Genomic DNA, 23233 nt, shown 5'->3' on the forward strand with positions numbered 1-23233 from the left:
CCCCCCTCTCATTTATCTCTCCACCCTGGAGACTCCCTGCCTGTATTCCTGATGACGGGCTTTTGCCCGATTACCCTGTTACTGCACCTCACTCCAAAATCGTTGAAAACGCAATATCTGGTTGGATTGGCTGTATGCAAATAAGCTGCCCACTCCAGCAACAACAACTGCTATTCCATAGCAGCATTTCATTGGCTGCCCAGCTCCCTAGGACGTGCTGAGGATCTGAAGGGTGCTACAGCAATGCAAGTCCTACAAGGCTGGGGCTGGGTGGGTTGCTCTTCAGAGGGTCGGTGTGGACTTGTTGGTCCGAAGTTTCCACACTGTAGGTAATCTAATCATCTAATCTGACTGCACGATCTGCACGTTTTAAAACCAGAGCAGCGGGCACAGTCCAGGACCTCCAGTAACAAAGATCAAGTTGCAGCAGTCTCTTCAGAAGGTCTGTGTCCAAAAATAAGCACATGTGGCAGCTGCTAAGTTTAAACTTGACAGTGTACGCTCAGAATTATATTCACCGGACAAGGTAAAGTCAAAATGGATAAAAACTCACAGCTCTCGGTGTGGGTACCTTAAATTCGGGACAGAAAGCAGTTACCCAGCAGCGTCTCTGCCCCACAGTGAGGTCGGGTCCAAACTCCCCTCTCTCCCAAGATTCAATCAATTCAGTAAACACAGAGCCTCGGATACACCACAGCGCTGGCATACTGAGCCGTTTGGTAATTTTAGCCTTCTGCTTGGGCTGAAATAATTCCAGAAAGAGAGTTCCCCGGCACCAAGTCCCCCTTTATTTACACATGCACAGTCCATGTCACTGACCCTGCTTGGACAGATCTGGCTCCCAGAGTGAGCAAGGACCCCTGAGCGTCATGTGTGTGTGTGTGTGTGTGTCAGCCAGGGCTCCCTGATTGGACCCAGTTAACAGCCCCAATCAGGGTTGAAGAGTGACTTTATACAGGTTTCAAAAATCATAAGGGGCACAAATAGAGTTAACGGTAGGTGTCTATTCCCTAGGATGGGGAATTTCAAGACGAGCGAACACATTTTTAAGGTGAGAGGAGACAGGTTTAAAAAGGACAGAAGGGGCAACTTTTTTTACACAGAAAGTGGTTCGCATGTGGAATGACCTTCCTGAGGAAGTGGTGGATGTGGGTACAATCACAATGTTTAAAAGATATTTAGATAAGTCCATGAATAGGAAAGGTTTGGAGGGATATGCGCCTGGAGCAGGCAGGTGGGACTCGCTTAGTTTGGGATTATGGTCAGCATGGACTGGGTGGGCCGAAGGGTCTGATTCCATGCTGTCTGACTCTGTGACTCTATTACAGGAGATCAGGCCATGTTCAAAATAGATCAGAAGGATTTTTCATATCCACCTGAGAAGGCCAACAGGTTTTCATTTTCAGCCAGCACTGAGTACATTCATCAGTGCCCACTCCCTCAGCACTGAGTACATTCAACACTGCCCACTCCCTCAGCACTGAGTACATTCAACAGTGCCCACTCCCTCAGCACTGACCCTCTGACAGTGCAGCACTCCCTCAGCACTGACCCTCCAACAGTGTGGTGCTCCCTCAGCACTGACCCTCCGACGGTGCAGCACTCCCTCAGCACTGACCCTCCGACGGTGCAGCACTCCCTCAGCGCTGTGTGTCAGGCTGGGTTTCTGCCGTCAGTGTGGGCCTTACACTGACAGTTTCCAGACCCCGAGATGGAGCTGTCTCGGTCTCCTTTGCTGCTGCAGATTTTTCGAAACGTATTTGAACAGGATGAGATTTTAGAGAGCGGGAGAGGAAGCGATTTTATTGTAACAAACTTTCTAACCCCATCGAACCACGTGGCTGTGATTTGAGTCTCCTAAAATATTATTCCTTGTAATTGTCAGAACCAAATCGCAGCAGAGAAAGGCTGGTTTGTCATCGCCTGTAAATGTTCACTGATCCAAGTACATTATCCAAAGCCTCTGTGTGTTATTGAGAACATGCCAATTGTTTCCCAGAGAAAAAAAAGTGCAACGATAAAACCTATTCCCCTACCCTCCCCGAGAAAAAAAAATCATTTAACAACCGTATTACGGTAAAGAGGGAATTAAATTCAAAACTCACTGCCCCGATCAGATTTAATGATATCACTGGAAGCTGTAAACATGATCAAAATCACAGTTAAAACATCTTCTCTCATGCTTACCTGCCACAAGTAAATCAACAATCCAGAATATTTGAATGCTTTTGCAAATGGGAATTCTGTTCCGTGAAGCAAGCGCGTCCTTATTTTAGACAATTCCTTTCTTGTACCTCGTTTGTTTAACTGTTTCGTCTGTGCAGCATGTCATTCAACATTTCAGAAAGATGTGTTCCACAATGGGTGGATACAAACCAGCCATGCACTTGTTACTTCCTGTGTGGGATTTGAACAGGAAACCCATTTCAGTTTGAGTTCTTATCACACCAAAAAATGCACTTGTACAGCATTTTGAGTTTTTGGCAGGACTACGTTTTGATTCCAAACTCTTTCAGCTGAGTTCTCAGCTTGATCCGTGGTTGGAAAGTAACAATCACCTTCCGTTCCACGGGCTCAAAGAGAGCAGAAAGCAAAGGACCAGCATTTTTCAGCGCGGATCCCTCACCCATTGACACCTAACGATGGAGTCAGGCTCCAAGCGGAGGCATGCCATAGTTGAATGTCCCACAAACTTTCAGGTTCACATGACAATCAGTACTTGCTGAAAATTCCTTCAGGGATGCTGGTGTCACCTGATGGGGCAGGAGCTATTGCCCTGGAGAAGGTGATGGTGCGAGTGGAGGGGGATTCCAGCACCCTCCTGATTTGTGTCTTGTGAACAGGCTTTGGGGAGTCAGGAGGGGAGTTACTCGCTGCAGGATTCCAGCCTCTGACCTGCTGTTGTGTTTGTATAGTGAGTCCAGTTTTAAGTTTCTGGGTAATGGTAGCCCCCATGATGTTGATAGTGGGGGATTCAGTGATGGTGGCACCACTGAATGTCAAAGGGCTGTGGTTAGATTCTCTCTTGTTAAAGATGGCCTTAGTGTTGTCTGAATGTTACTACCACTTAACATGGACATGAACTGTTTCAGTACCTGAGGAATTGTAAGTGGTACAATCATTATTAAATTTTCATCTCCTTACCCTTACAGTGCAGACTGATGCTAACAAAGCTCAGCAGAGTGAAATACTGACTGGATATCTCTGAGAGATTACAGCATTTTTTATTATTCCAAACAACCCCAGAAACTGTGAAGTGCTTTGGAATGTCCCGAAAGGCGCTATGAAAATGCCCATCTTTCTGCCTCACAGGAGGCAGCATGAGCCAGTCTCTGAATTTCTGTATCCACAATGGACGTCCCGAACACCAACAGCACCAACACAGCTCATGCATTTAATTAAAATCAGACACAAAATTGATTCATTCATCGAGATACCACAGACAATGAACCATTTTTCCCTTCGGTTCGCCAAGCAGTGATTTCACAAATAGCTCCAAAATTAACATTGAATCCGAGTGGACAAATATTGAGTTGGATCCTGTTGTGCTGCCATTACATAATAAGCAGCAAACACAAACCCAGAGATAACGCTGTGGTTGCAAGTCAGAGCTAGCAACACTTTCAATACAGTCACACGTCCCAATGGTCTCAAATCCTGAGCGTGGTTCAAATGCTCAAAATCCGGCAGGCTCAGTAACGGTTTTATTTATTCACAGAATGACAGTGTCACATGAAGGTGTCTCCAGCAGCACAGCACTGAAATATCACCCTCAGTGAGACTGAGCATCGCCCGAGACTCAGTGACAACTAAATGCAGGAAATTACTGGGCGGGCAGAGCCTACCGTTAAGGTGAAAGGTCATGAAGAAAAATTCATTCATCCAGAGGCTGGTGGGAATCTGGAAAGTACTGCCTGGGAGGATGAACATGATTTAATTTGGTTTGATTTATTGTTGTCACGTGTACCTGAGTACAGTGAAACGTTCTGTTTTGTGAGCAGTACAGGCAGATCATAACAAACAAGGACACACAGACCATAGGGTGTTTGGACAGAGCAATACAGGTGGATTAAATCTGCACAACAGCAAGATCACCATTAGAGTGGAAATCAGAGAGGTCCATTCAATAGGCTACTAACATCAGAGAAGAAGCTGTTCCTCAACCTGACAGTGGAGGTTGGAAGCCTCACAGCCTTTAAGAAATCCCTGAATGTGCACTTAAACATTGTCAGAACATTGAAAGCTTTGGGCCAAATGCTGGGAAGTGGGATTAGTGGAGAGAGGTTGATGCAGACTCAATGGGCTGAAGGCTCTCTTGTTGCTGATAACTCAATGACTATGACTCTATGTAAAGGAAGGTGTAACTGTGGAGAAGTAATGCAGGGTTCCTTGCTTGTTCCTGGGTGACCATCAGCTACACACACTGTTGGTGAGCAGTAGGACATCTAATTTAATGTTACACATTATTCACTCAGTTTTTAAAAGATCAATGAAAGGACACATCACAACACTGACAAAAAAAAACCTCGCTCCTGGTAAGTCCTGAGCTGAGTCGAATTGCTTGGACTCAGGACCCTCTGTCCTGAGAAACCAGCTGTTTGGTTGTTTCATTTAGGCATTGACTTGTTGCAGCTGGGGAAAGGCAGCAGTGCGAGTCCAGTGTGAGGCCTGATTGATCTCTATTGTAGTGTCTGGAAGAGATTTCAGTACCATGACGCCTCATCAAGCTGTATTTGCAAGAAAAATCAGTGATAACTTTATCTAGTGACCTGTGTCTATGTGCCAGAATACCACATCTTGACACTCCACACCATATCCTTTCCACCTTGAAGAACTTATCATGATTGGCCAAAAGCCTTTTTTTCCCCAAAAGTGCATTGCTGCAGAGAGAAAACTTTTTTATTTCCCTTCACTTGGTACATTTGCTCAAGTTATTTGGAACAGTAAACAGTTATATTTTCATGTTACATACTGTGTTGACCAATACAGCATCGTCAGTCAGTCAGTTTTGTTTTACAATAAACCTATCGGTTTGTGGTTGATGGAGAAAGCATACAATGAGCTGTATTGGGAGAACAGTGGCATTTCCCTTGTGATTCCAGCAGTAATGGGATCAGAAAAGGACATTCCTCTCATCTCAATCATAAGAAGCCCTTGTACTGTTTCCAACTGCCTGTTCCACCATGTATCACTCCTATTGTCCCCTTCCACCCCTCAAACACTGCCCTACAGCAATAGGTAACCCTTTGACTAATACACAAACCAAACTGATGTGGTTTACTTCCAGACTCCTTTCTGTTAGAACCTGCGTATTATTAACTCTTACAGCGGATGGGAAAGTTGCAATAAATAACCAGAAAGCAGCTGATTAAACTGATCATCCATTTCCAGGAAACCACACTTCTTCTCAGACATCTGGTTTCTTGCCAAAGTGTCTTCAGCTGGGCCTTGTCTGCAGTTAGATCTGAAACCTCCCATCTGTTTATTCACTTGCAGGATGTGCCTGTCTCTGACTAGACCAACATTTGGTGCCAACTCAAAATCCCCCTGAGAGGATGAGTCTCATTGTGACCTGCTGCAGTCCTTAGGGTGCACACCTACCTTTTTTACAGTTCCTTTTTCATACGAACAGAGTAAATGGAGAGAGCCACTCGCTGCTACATTCTCTGTGGCAACACGTCGACAAGAACGCACTCGCCTCTTGGAGAGGTTAGACTGACAATAAACTGCTGTTGATGCAACTCCATGCAAATACTGACTCAATCAACACCCTCTTTTGATGCTGCGTATAGTGTTGCAATATGCTGTTCATATTTACCTTTCCTTTTTATAACCCAAAAAAAAAGGACATTCAACCAGGGTGGGGCTGCAGAAAAAGATGAGTTCATGCCTGCACCTCGCATTACCACTAGACAGTAAAGGTCATCACACCAGGAGCAGGAACACTGGCTAATGCACCACATTTAACTGGTTAACACTGGCTAATGAACCACATTAACTGGCTAACACTGGCTAATGCACTGCATTAACTGGCTAGCACTGGCTAATGCACCGTATTAACTGGTTAACACTGGCTAATGAACCACATTAACTGGCTAACACTGGCTAATGCACTGCATTAACTGGTTAACACTGGCTAATGAACCACATTAACTGGCTAACACTGGCTAATGCACTGCATTAACTGGCTAATGCATAACATCCCTCCAAACATTTCTTAATCATGTACTTATCTAAATGTCTTTTAAACTTTAAAAAGAATTACCCATTTCTTATCACCTTATCTATACCTCTCATGATTTTACAAACTTCTACAAGGTCACCCCTCAGCCTCCTACACTCCAGTGAAACATCCCAGCCTATCCAACCTCTCCTTACACCCAAACCCTCCATTCCTGCCAACATCCTGGTAAATCTCTTCTGAACCCTCTCCTGTTTATTAATAATATCCTTCCTATTAATAGGATCCTGTGTTCCAGCATTAAATCAAGTAACTATCTGCATTTTTATCTTCTTTGGTTTTGCAGCATCAAAAGCACATTTACAAGGATAATACTCAGGGGTTATGTTATGAGAATAGATTATACAAATGATCGGATCAAAGTCTTCAAGATATTAACAGAAAAACCAAGGGGTAGATCAACTATCTCCACTGGTTGGGATTCCAGAATAAGGAGGGATGTTGGGAAACATTTCTACACACAAAGGGTGGGAGAGGTGTGGAACTCTGCTCCACAAACAGCAATGAATGCTAAATCCAATTAATGCAAATCTGACACAGATACATTTTTATTCTGCAAAGGTAATGAGGTGTGGCCCCAGGGCAGGTAGGTACCTGTTTATGGAATTAAGCCAAATACCAGCTATGATCCCATTGGCTGGAACAGGCTTGAGGGGCTGAATGGATTCTGGATTAGTGGTGCTGGAAGAGCACAGCAGTTCAGGCAGCTTCCGAGGATGCTGTCTGAACTGCTGTGCTTTTCCAGCACCACTAATCCAGAATCTGGTTTCCAGCATCTGCAGTCATTGTTTTTACCACCTTGACGGGCTGAATGGCCTATGTGATGAAAAGCGTGAGATTTATCATATTTAGAGCTTGGATTTTAAACAAGTGGCATATGGGTTTTAGTTACTTTCGTGAAGGGTTTAAGAAACAAGGTCAGAAAGGCCTTTCTTAAGCAGGGACCCAGTCCAGTATTGTATGAAGAGAACTGACTGCAAACTTCCTGGGCTGTTAATACATCATTTGTCCTGTGGGGTTTACACTGAAATTGTGTAAACATTGAAAGGCATTCACTTACCTGTGATTTGGAATTAACAGGGATTGAGTTCAGCTTAGAAAACCAAGATATTGAAGTTAAAAATCACACAACACCAGGTTATAGTCCAACAGGTTTATTTGGAAGCACACTAGCTTTCGGAGCGACGCTCCTTCATCAGGTGATTTTTAACTTTGTACACCCCAGTCCAACACCGGCATCTTCAAATCAAGATATTGAAGGCTTTTAGGGTAGGTTCAGGAGGAACTGGAGGTCAGAAGCACATCGTTTCTCTCCCTAGAGCAGCATGTAGCAGCTCAGGGAAATCAGTTATCTTTATTTAAAAGTTGTGAAGCTCCCAGGCTGGGAACATTTGGTTAATGACAGTTTTATGGAGCATCCTTAAAGTAGGCAAAAAAGATGGAGAGGTCTAAGAGGGAATTTCGAAGACTGCCCCAATAGCAGAGCAATTACATCTGGGGATGTATACAAGGCCTGACAGTAGATATCACAGACAATTCACAAAGGAGGTAAGGGGAGACAAAGGAACTGACGATTGCAAACAGAGCGTTTTAAGCAGAAACAGCACTCACTCGAAGTCAGAATGTACCTAGCAGTGTTGCTCAAAAGATCAAGTAGAAATGAGTGTGAGATTAGGAATGTGTTGGAACATTAAAACCTTGAGATACCCAAAGGTTTCATCAGCAGAGACACTGGGGCAAGGACCAACTTGGGATGGTACAGAAGTGGAAACGTTCCAAGTCTTTAACTGATGGTATGGAACTAGCTCATCTCAGTGACAGCAAGTTGCGAATGGATTGGTTTAGTCTCACACTATTCTCAGGGAGAGCGATGGAGTTGGGAACTTTGACAGCTAAGTGGCAGAGTTTGGCTGTCATAGGTTGTAATGGATGTTTCTACACAGACCAGCCTTGTGAACCTCACGTTATATTAACCATCAGAATTCCACAGGAACACCAATAATCTGTTGGTTTCTGCAGGAGAGATTCTGGGTGACACATTGTCAGTGCACACACACGTGTGTGAATTTTGCATGACTTGCTTTCCCCATCAACTCCTGGTGGGAGCTGCATCGAGCTGGTGTGTAACTGATACACGCTGCAGTGACCAGCTGATTTGATTCAATACAGCCAGACTCTGAATTCAATCATCAGGGTTCCTCTGCCCCATTCCTCTTAGCCCAACTGGCAGGCTGTTCCGGGAGGCGGGGGGGCCGCAAAATAAATCCGAGAGAGTCCTGGTGCTGAGGTGATTGGATGAAGCTGCTGAGATCATCTCGAACACTGACTGCTACAAACAAAACAGACAGGAGCGAAATTCTACCAATACTGATGGTCACAGAGAGCTGGAACTCACATGTGAAATTGTGCACGTTATTTTGCTGCAATTGATGTTCACTCAGTTACACTGACATTGTATCCCACAGGTAACCAGGAACTTGTGAGAACCAGTGCTCAGTCACTCAGTGGCTAGGAATCTCTGGCAGTCAGCGCAGTAAGAACACCCGATCCTCTCGGGATGTTTATTTTCCATGTGCCTGATACGAAGCAAGGCTCATTCTGAGGTTTGTCCCCTTAACTTGGTTCTCAATCCAGTACCTGAGCCCTGTGACTGAGTCACAACCCTCTAAGAGAAAGAGAGAGACTGGGACAGAGCAGAGCACTCACTGTCACTCGCATCAACAACCCCTGTTCCTCCTAGATCTCAGCACCCCCCCAGCCTGTGTGCTCTCCACTCCTCTGGGTCCCATCCCCATCATAATTACCCGCTCTACAACACCTTTGCTCAAGTTGTTACAGGAAGAGCATGGATCAAGTGAGACTGCCTTTGCCTCTTGGTGTAAATGTAGGTAACACCTGATTCAAAGACTCGAGGGAAGAAATAGCTCATACTTCTCAGTGTAATCTATTGGAAGTCCTTTCTGAGACACACCTAACCAGATAGCAGCTGTAATAATTCCTGTGGAGTTCCCCATGTCACCTCCCGCCCATCCCAGCTACTGTGCCTCTGTCTCAAAGGTAACGTTCAAGAGGATCTCGCTCCAAAAACTCAACATTCACCCCCCACCCCCCCTCCCAATCCAAATACACCAACAGTAACTGCTGCTGTATACTTTGGTCTTTAAACCTTGCCCCTCAGCCTTTCTGGTTTATATTGTGAGAGATGGAGTGTCCCTGGGAGTTAATGCACACTCCTGTCCCTCAAACACTGGCAGCATTAGGCTGCATCACTGTATAACCCAGAGCTTCAGGTGTGGCCTATTAAGTGGCGAAACCATTATCTGAATCAAGCAAAATTATTTTTATTGTCCCCGTGCTGTCTTTGGTTTTTTTTCCATTTCTGATCAACGCCTCATTTTGCCTTTCCTCAGAGATTGACCCTTGGCCTTGGAACTCTGACCTTGATGACCTTTATTCTTGAGCACAGAGCCCCTGAATTTGGAGTGGATCAGGCGAGACTCAACAAGTCGGAGTTTCCTCCCTTGTATCCTCCTCTTTTTGGTTCTGCCCGAGTCTGGGCTGGTGGGCCTCTTGCTAGCTACTTCCTCGGGATCCTTTGCCCGTTTCCTGACCGAGTGCGGGGATTTGTTCCTCTTCCTTTTTCTCTGCAAAGCTCCTGGAAATAGGTCTGAGGAAAAACAAAAATTCAAATCAGCTCAGAAAACTATAATGCCGAGAAGTGAAAAAAAGAGGTCACAGTTGGTAAACCCAGCCCGCAAATTAATCGAATCTGCTTCAGCAGTGACGGGATGAGTTTCAGTGGGATAAAGGGAGGGGTTTGTGTGTGCTCTTCAAGAAATATTAGGTCAACTTTAACCATTAATCTGCAGGAGCAGTTAGTACGAAACACTGTCCAAACAAGAGGAGTGGGGTGTAAACTGCTCCTGTTGCGTTCTGCCTCTGTTGAACTATATTAAACACCCTTTGAGATATAGATTAATAATTTTTGCGCCCACAGACATTACACATTTCTGGAATGTTACTCCATCACTGCTGTGGGGTGTTTACAATGACCCATTCGAAAAGCAGGCCATGTCAGACTGCAGACATGAAGTGTGTCAGTCAGATTTGAGTGTACTCAATGTAGCCACAGAATGCTGTTTCAATCCAAATGAACAGCAGTAAGACAGAGTGTGTGGATCAAACCCAGCTCCCACCCACCCCCCAAAAAACAAAGATACTCAGCCTGAGCAGTGCATTCCCTATCGCCCCGGGGCATACTCTGAAGGCTGCAACTAGGAAGTAAAGTTCGTAAATCACATTTAAACAAAATAAAATTCAAATTTACAAAAGATAAAAGCCATGTATTTTTTGAAGCAGCATAACTGATAAGTTCCTAGGAATCTGTCCAACCGACAACATGAAGTTCATATATTCCTCATCATTACTTATGAGTTGGGAATTTATTGTAATGGATAATTAACGGTTACTTTCCTTCTCACTGACCTCTGATCCCAGAGAACATTCACAGCAATAAAGGTCAAGGGTTCATGTTGGTGATAACACCATGCAGGGATTTCGAGAGGGTATCAGATAGAAATTTGACATGCCCGTGTAAGAGAGCAGACAGCCCTCTCTTTTGCAATGATAAACTGGAAGCTGAACAGATTTAACTCAAATAATTTGAGAATTAGAAGAGCAAGTTAAAAACCAAATGTTTTATTTTTGAGGTGTATGATGCAGAGCTGTTCTTGGAAGCTGAGGGGGAGAACTCAACAGTACTTACGCTTCTGAGTCAAGGAAATTCTGCCTGACAACAGCACTCTGATTGGCTGAGCTACAGTGCATTAAAAAGCTGTGTGCACAGCAGAGAAAAATACCCAGAGCCAACAGACTGAAAACATCCATCTCCCTCCCTCCAGCTGGGGGGGGGGGGTAAGACAGACAAAAGACAAGCATTCTAACATGACCTAGGTCCAACTGATCAGCCACCACAGGAGGGTGGCCCTTTGAAAGACACATCTTCTTTGCTGAAATCAAAAGGACTGAGAGAAAGTAATGTAACCGTGTCCCAGACATTTGATCTTTAGAATTCTGTTTCCTTCTATACTCTTTTTTTCACTTAAATATATGTTTTTTGTCTATCTTATATCTGAATGTGTATAAAATTAGAGTTTTGAAGGGACAGAGTTTCAATTGCTTAGCTGGAGATTAGAAATCCTTTCTTTGTGTTTTTGTTACACTGTGACAATAAATAATTATTCTTTATTATTCCTGTAGATACCTGGGGTGAACTGTTCTTGTCCTGAGTAGCCATCAGTGGAACAAACAGATCAATTTGTTGGTTTCACTGCGATTTTATACATTCTGTTACAGCTGGTGGAGTGGCGAGGTACAATTATCAGCTACACTTGCCAGTGAAGTCATCACAATAGTACTTGAAAGGCATGTTTCTAAACATTAATGAACAGACCTGACACTGAAGGGAAGAGGAGAGATTCTCTTTAATTTTGTGTCTTTATCTTATGTAGATTGGACCAAGAGGTGCTAAATAAATAAATGGTGAATTTACATAGCAGACATGGAGATGGTTTATTTATCTAAAACCAAAAACCCAAGTCTGACTGTCATAAAGACCGTTCAGTGATTTCCTTTTGGAAATCTGCCATCTTTACCCGGTCTGGCCTCCCCCCTTCACAACTCCAGACCCACAGCAATGTGAACAAGGCTGAAGCTCCCTCTGAAACCACTCAGTCCAAGAGCAGGTAGGCAGGGGCAACAAATGCTGGACTTGCTGGTGACATCTATATCCCCACAACAGCAAACCCCACTCAAACTCTGCTGACATTGTCAAAGGTGGTCTCTCAATGAACACCAGCGATCTTCCAGAAAGCAAAATAAACCATTACCATCATCTGGTTCAACTCCGACTTCCTGGCGATAATACTCTCGGTCTGAATCATTGTTAGACTGGTCACTCTGAACTCCCGTCTCCTCAGTACACGGATCCTCAACCTCGTCTTCATCTTGGGCACCCTCAGCATTCTTCCTCATTCCAGCCAGACTTCTTTTCCTGAAGAAAAGAAATGAAAATGAAGGATGTACATGCTGATTTTCAGAGCCAGCCATGATCGGTTTCTCTGAGCCAACCTCCCTGCAGCCTCCCAGCCAATGCTCCGTGTGCTGCTTGCTGTTTCTTCCCTACCCAGCCTCAATCCCTGTCACAAACTCACTGCCACAACCTCCCAGATACTGAGTGGGACAGGGTGGATCGAGACCAGATGTTTGTCCCTTGGCCAGTCATTCCAGAACCAGCCGTAGAGAGCTGTGCAAGTTCAGGCATTGAGCAGGATCTCTCAGTCACTAACATCCCAGTTGCCTGTGGCATCTCTAACACTAATGGCTGGCCACACCTTATCAGTCAAAATGTCACTCATGTATATTCCTACCCACTCTCTGCCGCTGCTCGCTTACTCTCTCTCTGTCTGTCCCACCCCACCACAGGAAGTGCGGATGGAGAGTCTGAGAGATGTTCATACTCACTCAGTTCAAACCACCAGAAAGTTAAGAGTGGAAGGAGAGATTAGATGCATTATTATGTAAACAATGGGTGCAATTAGATTTGTCAGCAGAAATTATTTTGAATCATCTACTGTATCCAAATGCAAATCAAGAGTGTAGCATTAGAATTTTGAGTGAGTGATCCAGCTATGGGAGCAAGTGATCAAATCCAACACAAATTAGATGAATTCCATCACAGGAACAACAGCAGGCCATTCAACCCATTCTAGATTATATCTGAATATCAAACTCAATGCCATTTCCCCCCCTCCACTGTCTTCAATCCATTGAGGACGTTAATCACCAGGATTTTATCGAGTTATGTCTTGAACCTGCTCAATGCCTGGACTTGCACAGCTCTCTACGGCTGGTTCAAGAACGACTGGACAGGGGCAAACATCTGCACTCGATCACCCAGTCCTGCTCCGTAACGGTTGTGGGAGGTTACAGGAGATCAGCTCCCATTCTTCAAAAGTCTGACAGTTTCCTCAGTCTCTCCTCACAAGGCAATCCCATCAGAGAGTGGTCAATTACTCCAGTATTATTGGATTATGTGACTCCCAGGGAGTTTGGGAGGGAGTTATACAGACCCAGGGCTGTCACTGTGTACATTCCCCATGTTCAAAGTAAAGATGTGGGTCAGTGCAGTCAGGAACAAGAACAAACCTCCCCCAGGGACAGTGCTGGCCTGGGTCGCGGTGGGCGAGCACTGCCAGTGTGAGAGAGAGCCAGGAGGCGATGTAGCTGGTATCAGTGGAACCGAGCTGCAATGGTGGTGAAGGGTGAACACAGAGGGTGAGGGTGGGGTCACTCACCTGTGTAGCTCATGCTCCCTCTGTTTACGGCGAATGTCTCCCTCTTGTTTTCTGCGTCTTTCCTCTTTCAGTTTCTGCCGTTTCTCTCGCCGCTGAAGCACCGCCTGCAGCTCCTCCTCTGTCTTTTGAACTGGGACCAAAAAGGAAGAATATTTCACACAGCCTTTCATAAACACCGTTCTCCCAAAAATACTGCTTTCATCTCTGGCTTAATAGGAAAATCCTGACAAACCTGACCCAGTATTTATCAGAGAGGCCTGCAGAGAGAGAACATTCGACTATGAAAGCATCACAGTGGAATGGGGTCTTTATCTGACAGGGTATTCAGAGAGCAGGGGCTGTCGGAGCACAGAGCACTGCCTATTGGACCTGACAGTGCTCCCAGCATAGGCCTGACGTTACAGGTCTGTCTGGGATCTTCCTCTACTGTGGGAGCCTGCAGCACCAACACATGGAGACAGCTTCTCCCTAACCCCTGAACACTGCGCTGGTGCTTTCATACAACAAGGTCAGCAAAGCTCAAAAAGGAGATTCTCAAAAACAGACAGACAGCTTCCCACACTGCCCTCAACAAACTAACAAGGCCCCACCCCCAACAGGTGAGCCTGTGACCCCTGACCACCCACACTGATAGGAGGGCCTGTGACCCCTGACCCCACCACACTGATAGGTGAGCCCGTGACCCCTGACCATCCACACTGACAGGAGAGCCTGTGACCCCTGACCACCCCACACTGACAGGAGGGCCTGTGACCCCTGACCCCCACACACTGATAGGTGAGCCTGTGACCCCTGACCATCCACACTGACAGGAGGGCCTGTGAACCCTGATACCCACACTGACAGGAGGGCCTGTGACCCCTGACCCCACCACACTGATAGGTGAGCCTGTGACCCCTGACCATCCACACTGATAGGTAAGCCTGTGACCCCTGATCCCCACACTGACAGGAGGGCCTGTGACCCCTGACCATCCACACTGATAAGTGAGCCTGTGCCCTGACCCCCCCACACCGACAGGTGAGCCTGTGACTCCTGACCACCCCACACTGACAGGTGAGCCTGTGACCCCTGACCCCCAGACCAACACGTGAGCCTGTGATCCCTGATCCCGACACTGACAGGTAGCCTGTGACCCCCTGATCACCCACAGCAATAGGTGAGACTGTGACCCCTGACCATCCCCGCACCAAGTGAGCCTGTGACCCCTGATCCCCACATTGACAGGTGAGCCTCTGACCCCTGATCCTCCCCACACCGACAGGTGAGCCTGTGAACCCCTGACCCCCACAATAGGTGAGCCTGTGACCCCTGAACCTCCCCACACCGACAGATGAGGCTGTGACCCCTGACCCCCAACGCTGACAGGTGCGCCTATGACCCCTGATCCCCACATTGACAGGTGAGCCTGAGACTTCTGACCCTCCCCACACCGACAGGTGAGCCTGTGAACCCCTGACCCCCACAATAGGTGAGCCTGTGACCCCTGAACCTCCCCACACCGACAGATGAGGCTGTGACCCCTGACCCCCAACGCTGACAGGTGCGCCTATGACCCCTGATCCCCACATTGACAGGTGAGCCTCTGACCCCTGATCCTCCCCACACCGACAGGTGAGCCTGTGAACCCCTGACCCCCACAATAGGTGAGCCTGTGACCCCTGAACCTCCCCACACCGACAGATGAGGCTGTGACCCCTGACCCCCAACGCTGACAGGTGCGCCTATGACCCCTGATCCCCACATTGACAGGTGAGCCTCTGACCCCTGATCCTCCCCACACCGACAGGTGAGCCTGTGAACCCCTGACCCCCACAATAGGTGAGCCTGTGACCCCTGAACCTCCCCACACCGACAGATGAGGCTGTGACCCCTGACCCCCAACGCTGACAGGTGCGCCTATGACCCCTGATCCCCACATTGACAGGTGAGCCTCTGACCCCTGATCCTCCCCACACCGACAGGTGAGCCTGTGAACCCCTGACCCCCACAATAGGTGAGTCCTGACAGGTGAGCCTGTGATCCCTGACCCCCCCACACCGACAGGTGAGCCTGTGACCCCAATCCCCCACACCGACGGACGAGCCAGTGACCCCTGACCCTTCCTCTATCCTTTTGGCCATACTTACTGAATGAGTGATACATCACTTCTCCATCGCACATCCCCTCCTGAATCTTCACCAACTCCAGGGTCAGCCGAGGGCCAATCTAAGAGGCAGGATTGCACAGAGAGAGGGAGGGTTAGAGCTAACATGAACACTCCTCCTCGTGGTCTTGGGTCTGAGATCAGAGTACAGCCGGATTGCAGAGAGACAACTTGGAACCAGGGGCTAGGAACCCAGCTGACAGTGTCCCTCTCTCTCTCTCTCATCACCAACCCTGCTGAGGGCAGTGACAGCAATGGTCTGAGGGGGTACTGGTTATGTCAGCACAGTCCTGCAGTGTAACCTGGGATGGTCCGTTTGATATGGCTGATGCTTTAATTCCCTGAACCCCTTCTGTGTAACGGGCACGGAATATTTATTGAGAAGATTCTGGCTGACAGTAACAGCAGACAGAGTGGTGCTGCTCCTCCCCATTGGTCAGGCTACCCTCCAGATGGGAGCTGGCTGGTGACAGACTGTGAACACAAGACTGGCACTGACCTCAATAAGTCGAATGGCACTCTGCTGGGTCTTCAGGTTCCCCCGGCCTGCACAGGCATGTGGCAGCTCTGTAATGTTGTGCTCTCCGTCCAGTTCAGCTTCACTCTCAGACAGATTGGCTCCCCTGAAGATCAGACAGAAAGAAACCGGTCAGAAACTCTCTTCATTAACAACTGGACAGGCAGACGGGGATTCAGAGCCCACTGAAGGGCCGCGAGAGAGGAGGAAAAAACTGAAGCAACACAGTGCTGTGGTTAGACTCAGTTTGATGTTTGCGGATAAATGCACTGGCAATTCTGTGGCTGAGTGTGAGAGGACAGAGGGCGGGGGAGGGAGTATGACAAATCCAGAGGGAAATCATTCAGGCAGGAAGTCGTGTCATTAAACAGCCAGAAAACCCGAGCATCTGTGACTCAAATTGGCAATACGTGAGAGTGACTATATACTTTACATCCTGTACTATCCAGAAAGACAGTCAGTGAAGGATGCAACTGGAACCAATCTTTACACAACTTTATAGGATTTATGTACAAAGTTATACATCACAAACTCAAACACCGTCACCCCAAAACAACAGGTTCACTTCGTATCTATAGAAAACCACAGGTTAATGCTGACCATTTGCATGTAATTAATATAAAGTTAGTTAATCCTGAGCTGTAATGAGTGAGAGCAGGATGTCACTGAATATGACAGATAGTGCCTGCCCCATAGAGAGCGACTGCTAGATATCCAGGGTCAATGGAACTAAACTCAAAGGGTGGTTTATCATCTCAGTGATGGTAGCAAAGTCTGCAACTCGACTTTAATAAACTCTGATTTTTCACAAGAGTTTGCCAGTGTACTTCTAACAAAAAAAGTTTCTTACACAAGGAAAACAAAACAAATGCTATTACACCAGACAAAGCCAAGTGGAACAATCTCATTAGAAATACTCTCAGCAACACTCACGCTGACATAAAGCTCAGTGAGGGATCCTCTCTATTCCCAGCGTGAAGCTCCGAGCTCAGCTGGACCAGATGCAAATGGGGGTTTGTTTTGCATATTTCTGTACATTCACTAGATTCTGTTTCTTCAGCAAATCCCAACAACAAACTGCCATCTCAATCTATTGCTTAATGAGGGCTCCCTGAACGCAGGACTCCAACATCCTAGTTGGACTCTTTCTATCTGACACTCTTCTCTTCCCACCCCCCAACCAGAGTTCTCTACTCACTGCCTTTGAAACAACTCACAAACCCTCCCCGGCCCTGATCACTTGTAAACTGCTAATGACAGCACTTTTGCTGCTATGGGCCTCTCTGCTCAGTATATTCCAGCTTCTGGGCCCCTCCCTCTGCTGGCTGTAAAACCGAAGTCAACAACACCCCCCCACCAGTCACAGAGCTGAAATCCCATGGCTCGATAAACTGACGGCTGGAAATAACTCCGATCCGGTCAACAAAAACAAGCCAGTTCTTCAGAGAAATGAAAAACTAAAACTGACGGTCCTTTCCCTGTACAACCTAAATTCGCAACCAATGACAGGGCAGACCTTCCTAATGGGGCGACGCTGACTTGGAAAGGCTGAGAGACTGTGGGACTTACTTGATCAGCATCTCACTGATATCCTCAAACCTGCTCATGTTCGGGAATTTCTCCTGAAGCAGCTTCTTCATTCCTCGGCTCATCCCGACAGGAATCACTTTAATGGAGCTGCAGACAGGCGAGATACAGCCATTACTGACACGGTTACACAGAAAGGCAGGAGACCATTCAGCCCCACCTGCCCAGCCTGTTACTAGGTCACAGTCAATCTGTTGTGATACCCTAAACTCAACAAACAACTAAACCCTAGCCTGGAAATATTCAAGTGATCCCACACCCTAATGGGAAATGTTCGCCCCAAGGTTGGACACAGCAAGAATTTGCCCTGGTCTGAAACCCTCCCAAGGTGAAAGCCAGCATACCTTAGCAGTAGCTGCACCTTTTAGTGACTCATCCCATAGCCATGTTCCCCTTGGACATGAACATCTCGCGAATCTCTCACCAGGCAATCCTGCATCTTCCCCTGTAGTGGGAGACCTCACATCATATCCCATTTGCCATGTTCTAGCCCATTCGCTCACCAGTCTCCTTGACAAATCCCACCCAGCCCCTCCCAACCCCATACACACACCAATAACTGCATCGAGCTCTGTGCATTCACCACGTTTAGAAACATTACCATTGGTCCCCATATCCAAACCTGCCGTAAGGATGGGGAACACAGCACTGACCCTGACGGTTTCCCATTGCAACAACCTGTTCACTCCCAATGCGTATTATCCAATTCTGAATCGATCGGCAGACATCCTGTGTGCCCTAATCCATTTACCAACCTGCTGGGCAGCTTTTTATTAAAGACCTTCTTAAAACTCAAACACCACCTCGATGCATTCTCCTTTATCTATGCTACAAGTAACATCCTTAATAAATACAACACATTTGTCAAACGTGATTTCCCCTTGCTAAGTCCATGTCAACCCGAGCTAATTCCATCCCCTGTTCACCGACTGCCCTGAATTATACTCTCCGCACCCTGAGAGTCAGGGGAAGGAATCTCCTTTTCCAACACCCATCCTCAATGTAGTGAAGCTGGAAGCTGGGCTGTGATGTAGGGTGCTCACTTACTAGTGCCTGATGTCGACCCTCTGTGTACTGGAGTTGTAATTAATCAGAACACACCGTTTAACCGTGTTCAGACTGACCTGTAAAGGAATCGACAATGCAGGGTTAGGGGCAAGGAAGCAGCAATGCAGTGCGCTGGAGAACACGGCATCAACCCACAACTTAAAGAGGACACTGGGCACAGCGTGAGGTTCACACGTCCCAGTAAAACCCACACAGAGCCTGCCCAACATCGAGCAGCAGCAGCGCCATCAGCTCCACGCTGCTGGGGAGCTCAGGGCGTTGCTGACAGTGAATAGAGACACCGTTCGGGACTGGACCAGCAGCACAATCCCACAGCCAATGGGGCTCATCAGGCAGGTTCACAACAATGTGCATTTGCCCAGCGCCTTTAATGTTGGAAAACAACCCAAAGCCACAAAACAAAACAGATGCTGAAGCAGCAGACGGAAAACCCAAGATGGGGGTTATGCTGCATCTTAATGGGGGGGGGGGGGAGAACGGTAACCTCTAACCCCAGCCTCTCCCTCCCACAGCACACTCACCCACACGGTAACCTCTAACCCCAGCCTCTCCCTCCCACAGCACACTCACCCACACGGTAACCTCTAACCCCAGCCTCTCCCTCCCACAGCACACTCACCCACACGGTAACCTCTAACCCCAGCCTCTCCCTCCCACAGCACACTCACCCACACGGTAACCTCTAACCCCAGCCTCTCCCTCCCACAGCACACTCACCCACACGGTAACCTCTAACCCCAGCCTCTCCCTCCCACAGCACACTCACCCACACGGTAACCTCTAACCCCAGCCTCTCCCTCCCACAGCACACTCACCCACACGGTAACCTCTAACCCCAGCCTCTCCCTCCCACAGCACACTCACCCACACGGTAACCTCTAACCCCAGCCTCTCCCTCCCACAGCACACTCACCCACACGGTAACCTCTAACCCCAGCCTCTCCCTCCCACAGCACACTCACCCACACGGTAACCTCTAACCCCAGCCTCTCCCTCCCACAGCACACTCACCCACACGGTAACCTCTAACCCCAGCCTCTCCCTCCCACAGCACACTCACCCACACGGTAACCTCTAACCCCAGCCTCTCCCTCCCACAGCACACTCACCCACACGGTAACCTCTAACCCCAGCCTCTCCCTCCCACAGCACACTCACCCACACGGTAACCTCTAACCCCAGCCTCTCCCTCCCACAGCACACTCACCCACACGGTAACCTCTAACCCCAGCCTCTCCCTCCCACAGCACACTCACCCACACGGTAACCTCTAACCCCAGCCTCTCCCTCCCACAGCACACTCACCCACACGGTAACCTCTAACCCCAGCCTCTCCCTCCCACAGCACACTCACCCACACGGTAACCTCTAACCCCAGCCTCTCCCTCCCACAGCACACTCACCCACACGGTAACCTCTAACCCCAGCCTCTCCCTCCCACAGCACACTCACCCACACGGTAACCTCTAACCCCAGCCTCTCCCTCCCACAGCACACTCACCCACACGGTAACCTCTAACCCCAGCCTCTCCCTCCCACAGCACACTCACCCACACGGTAACCTCTAACCCCAGCCTCTCCCTCCCACAGCACACTCACCCACACGGTAACCTCTAACCCCAGCCTCTCCCTCCCACAGCACACTCACCCACACGGTAACCTCTAACCCCAGCCTCTCCCTCCCACAGCACACTCACCCACACGGTAACCTCTAACCCCAGCCTCTCCCTCCCACAGCACACTCACCCACACGGTAACCTCTAACCCCAGCCTCTCCCTCCCACAGCACACTCACCCACACGGTAACCTCTAACCCCAGCCTCTCCCTCCCACAGCACACTCACCCACACGGTAACCTCTAACCCCAGCCTCTCCCTCCCACAGCACACTCACCCACACGGTAACCTCTAACCCCAGCCTCTCCCTCCCACAGCACACTCACCCACACGGTAACCTCTAACCCCAGCCTCTCCCTCCCACAGCACACTCACCCACACGGTAACCTCTAACCCCAGCCTCTCCCTCCCACAGCACACTCACCCACACGGTAACCTCTAACCCCAGCCTCTCCCTCCCACAGCACACTCACCCACACGGTAACCTCTAACCCCAGCCTCTCCCTCCCACAGCACACTCACCCACACGGTAACCTCTAACCCCAGCCTCTCCCTCCCACAGCACACTCACCCACACGGTAACCTCTAACCCCAGCCTCTCCCTCCCACAGCACACTCACCCACACGGTAACCTCTAACCCCAGCCTCTCCCTCCCACAGCACACTCACCCACACGGTAACCTCTAACCCCAGCCTCTCCCTCCCACAGCACACTCACCCACACGGTAACCTCTAACCCCAGCCTCTCCCTCCCACAGCACACTCACCCACACGGTAACCTCTAACCCCAGCCTCTCCCTCCCACAGCACACTCACCCACACGGTAACCTCTAACCCCAGCCTCTCCCTCCCACAGCACACTCACCCACACGGTAACCTCTAACCCCAGCCTCTCCCTCCCACAGCACACTCACCCACACGGTAACCTCTAACCCCAGCCTCTCCCTCCCACAGCACACTCACCCACACGGTAACCTCTAACCCCAGCCTCTCCCTCCCACAGCACACTCACCCACACGGTAACCTCTAACCCCAGCCTCTCCCTCCCACAGCACACTCACCCACACGGTAACCTCTAACCCCAGCCTCTCCCTCCCACAGCACACTCACCCACACGGTAACCTCTAACCCCAGCCTCTCCCTCCCACAGCACACTCACCCACACGGTAACCTCTAACCCCAGCCTCTCCCTCCCACAGCACACTCACCCACACGGTAACCTCTAACCCCAGCCTCTCCCTCCCACAGCACACTCACCCACACGGTAACCTCTAACCCCAGCCTCTCCCTCCCACAGCACACTCACCCACACGGTAACCTCTAACCCCAGCCTCTCCCTCCCACAGCACACTCACCCACACGGTAACCTCTAACCCCAGCCTCTCCCTCCCACAGCACACTCACCCACACGGTAACCTCTAACCCCAGCCTCTCCCTCCCACAGCACACTCACCCACACGGTAACCTCTAACCCCAGCCTCTCCCTCCCACAGCACACTCACCCACACGGTAACCTCTAACCCCAGCCTCTCCCTCCCACAGCACACTCACCCACACGGTAACCTCTAACCCCAGCCTCTCCCTCCCACAGCACACTCACCCACACGGTAACCTCTAACCCCAGCCTCTCCCTCCCACAGCACACTCACCCACACGGTAACCTCTAACCCCAGCCTCTCCCTCCCACAGCACACTCACCCACACGGTAACCTCTAACCCCAGCCTCTCCCTCCCACAGCACACTCACCCACACGGTAACCTCTAACCCCAGCCTCTCCCTCCCACAGCACACTCACCCACACGGTAACCTCTAACCCCAGCCTCTCCCTCCCACAGCACACTCACCCACACGGTAACCTCTAACCCCAGCCTCTCCCTCCCACAGCACACTCACCCACACGGTAACCTCTAACCCCAGCCTCTCCCTCCCACAGCACGCTCACCCACACGGTAACCTCTAACCCCAGCCTCTCCCTCCCACAGCACGCTCACCCACACGGTAACCTCTAACCCCAGCCTCTCCCTCCCACAGCACGCTCACCCACACGGTAACCTCTAACCCCAGCCTCTCCCTCCCACAGCACGCTCACCCACACGGTAACCTCTAACCCCAGCCTCTCCCTCCCACAGCACGCTCACCCACACGGTAACCTCTAACCCCAGCCTCTCCCTCCCACAGCACGCTCACCCACACGGTAACCTCTAACCCCAGCCTCTCCCTCCCACAGCACGCTCACCCACACGGTAACCTCTAACCCCAGCCTCTCCCTCCCACAGCACGCTCACCCACACGGTAACCTCTAACCCCAGCCTCTCCCTCCCACAGCACGCTCACCCACACGGTAACCTCTAACCCCAGCCTCTCCCTCCCACAGCACGCTCACCCACCCGGTACCCTCTAACCCCAGCCTGGCCCTCCCACAGCACACTCACCCACACGGTAACCTCTAACCCCAGCCTGGCCATCCCACAGCACACTCACCCACACGGTAACCTCTAACCCCAGCCTCTCCCTCCCACATCACCTTCACCCACACGGTAACCTCTAACCCCAGCCTGTTAATCCCACAGCACACTTACCCACACGGTAACCTCTAACCCCAGCCTCTCCCTCCCACAGCACGCTCACCCACACGGTAACCTCTAACCCCAGCCTGTCCCTCCCACAGCACACTCACCCACACGGTAACCTCTAACCCCAGC

The 23233-nt window shown here is 49.4% G+C and overlaps 1 protein-coding gene across 1 annotated transcript in view; it reads right to left on the bottom strand.

Moving 5' to 3' along the window:
• LOC122552387 (suppressor of SWI4 1 homolog) overlaps positions 1-23233 on the bottom strand; it is a 33715-nt gene that overhangs the window by 4676 nt on the left and 5806 nt on the right. Inside the window, exons 5-11 of the mRNA XM_043695136.1 lie at positions 18894-18970; positions 17829-17936; positions 16242-16365; positions 15726-15804; positions 13597-13726; positions 12130-12293; positions 9628-9908 (exon numbers count right to left, since the gene is read on the bottom strand). Of these exons, the coding sequence (XP_043551071.1) occupies positions 9628-9908; positions 12130-12293; positions 13597-13726; positions 15726-15804; positions 16242-16365; positions 17829-17936; positions 18894-18970 (963 nt within the window). The remainder of the gene's footprint in view (positions 1-9627; positions 9909-12129; positions 12294-13596; positions 13727-15725; positions 15805-16241; positions 16366-17828; positions 17937-18893; positions 18971-23233) is intronic.

The sequence above is a fragment of the Chiloscyllium plagiosum genome, chromosome 8 (genome assembly GCF_004010195.1).
Source record: "Chiloscyllium plagiosum isolate BGI_BamShark_2017 chromosome 8, ASM401019v2, whole genome shotgun sequence".
Lineage (NCBI taxonomy): Eukaryota > Metazoa > Chordata > Chondrichthyes > Orectolobiformes > Hemiscylliidae > Chiloscyllium > Chiloscyllium plagiosum.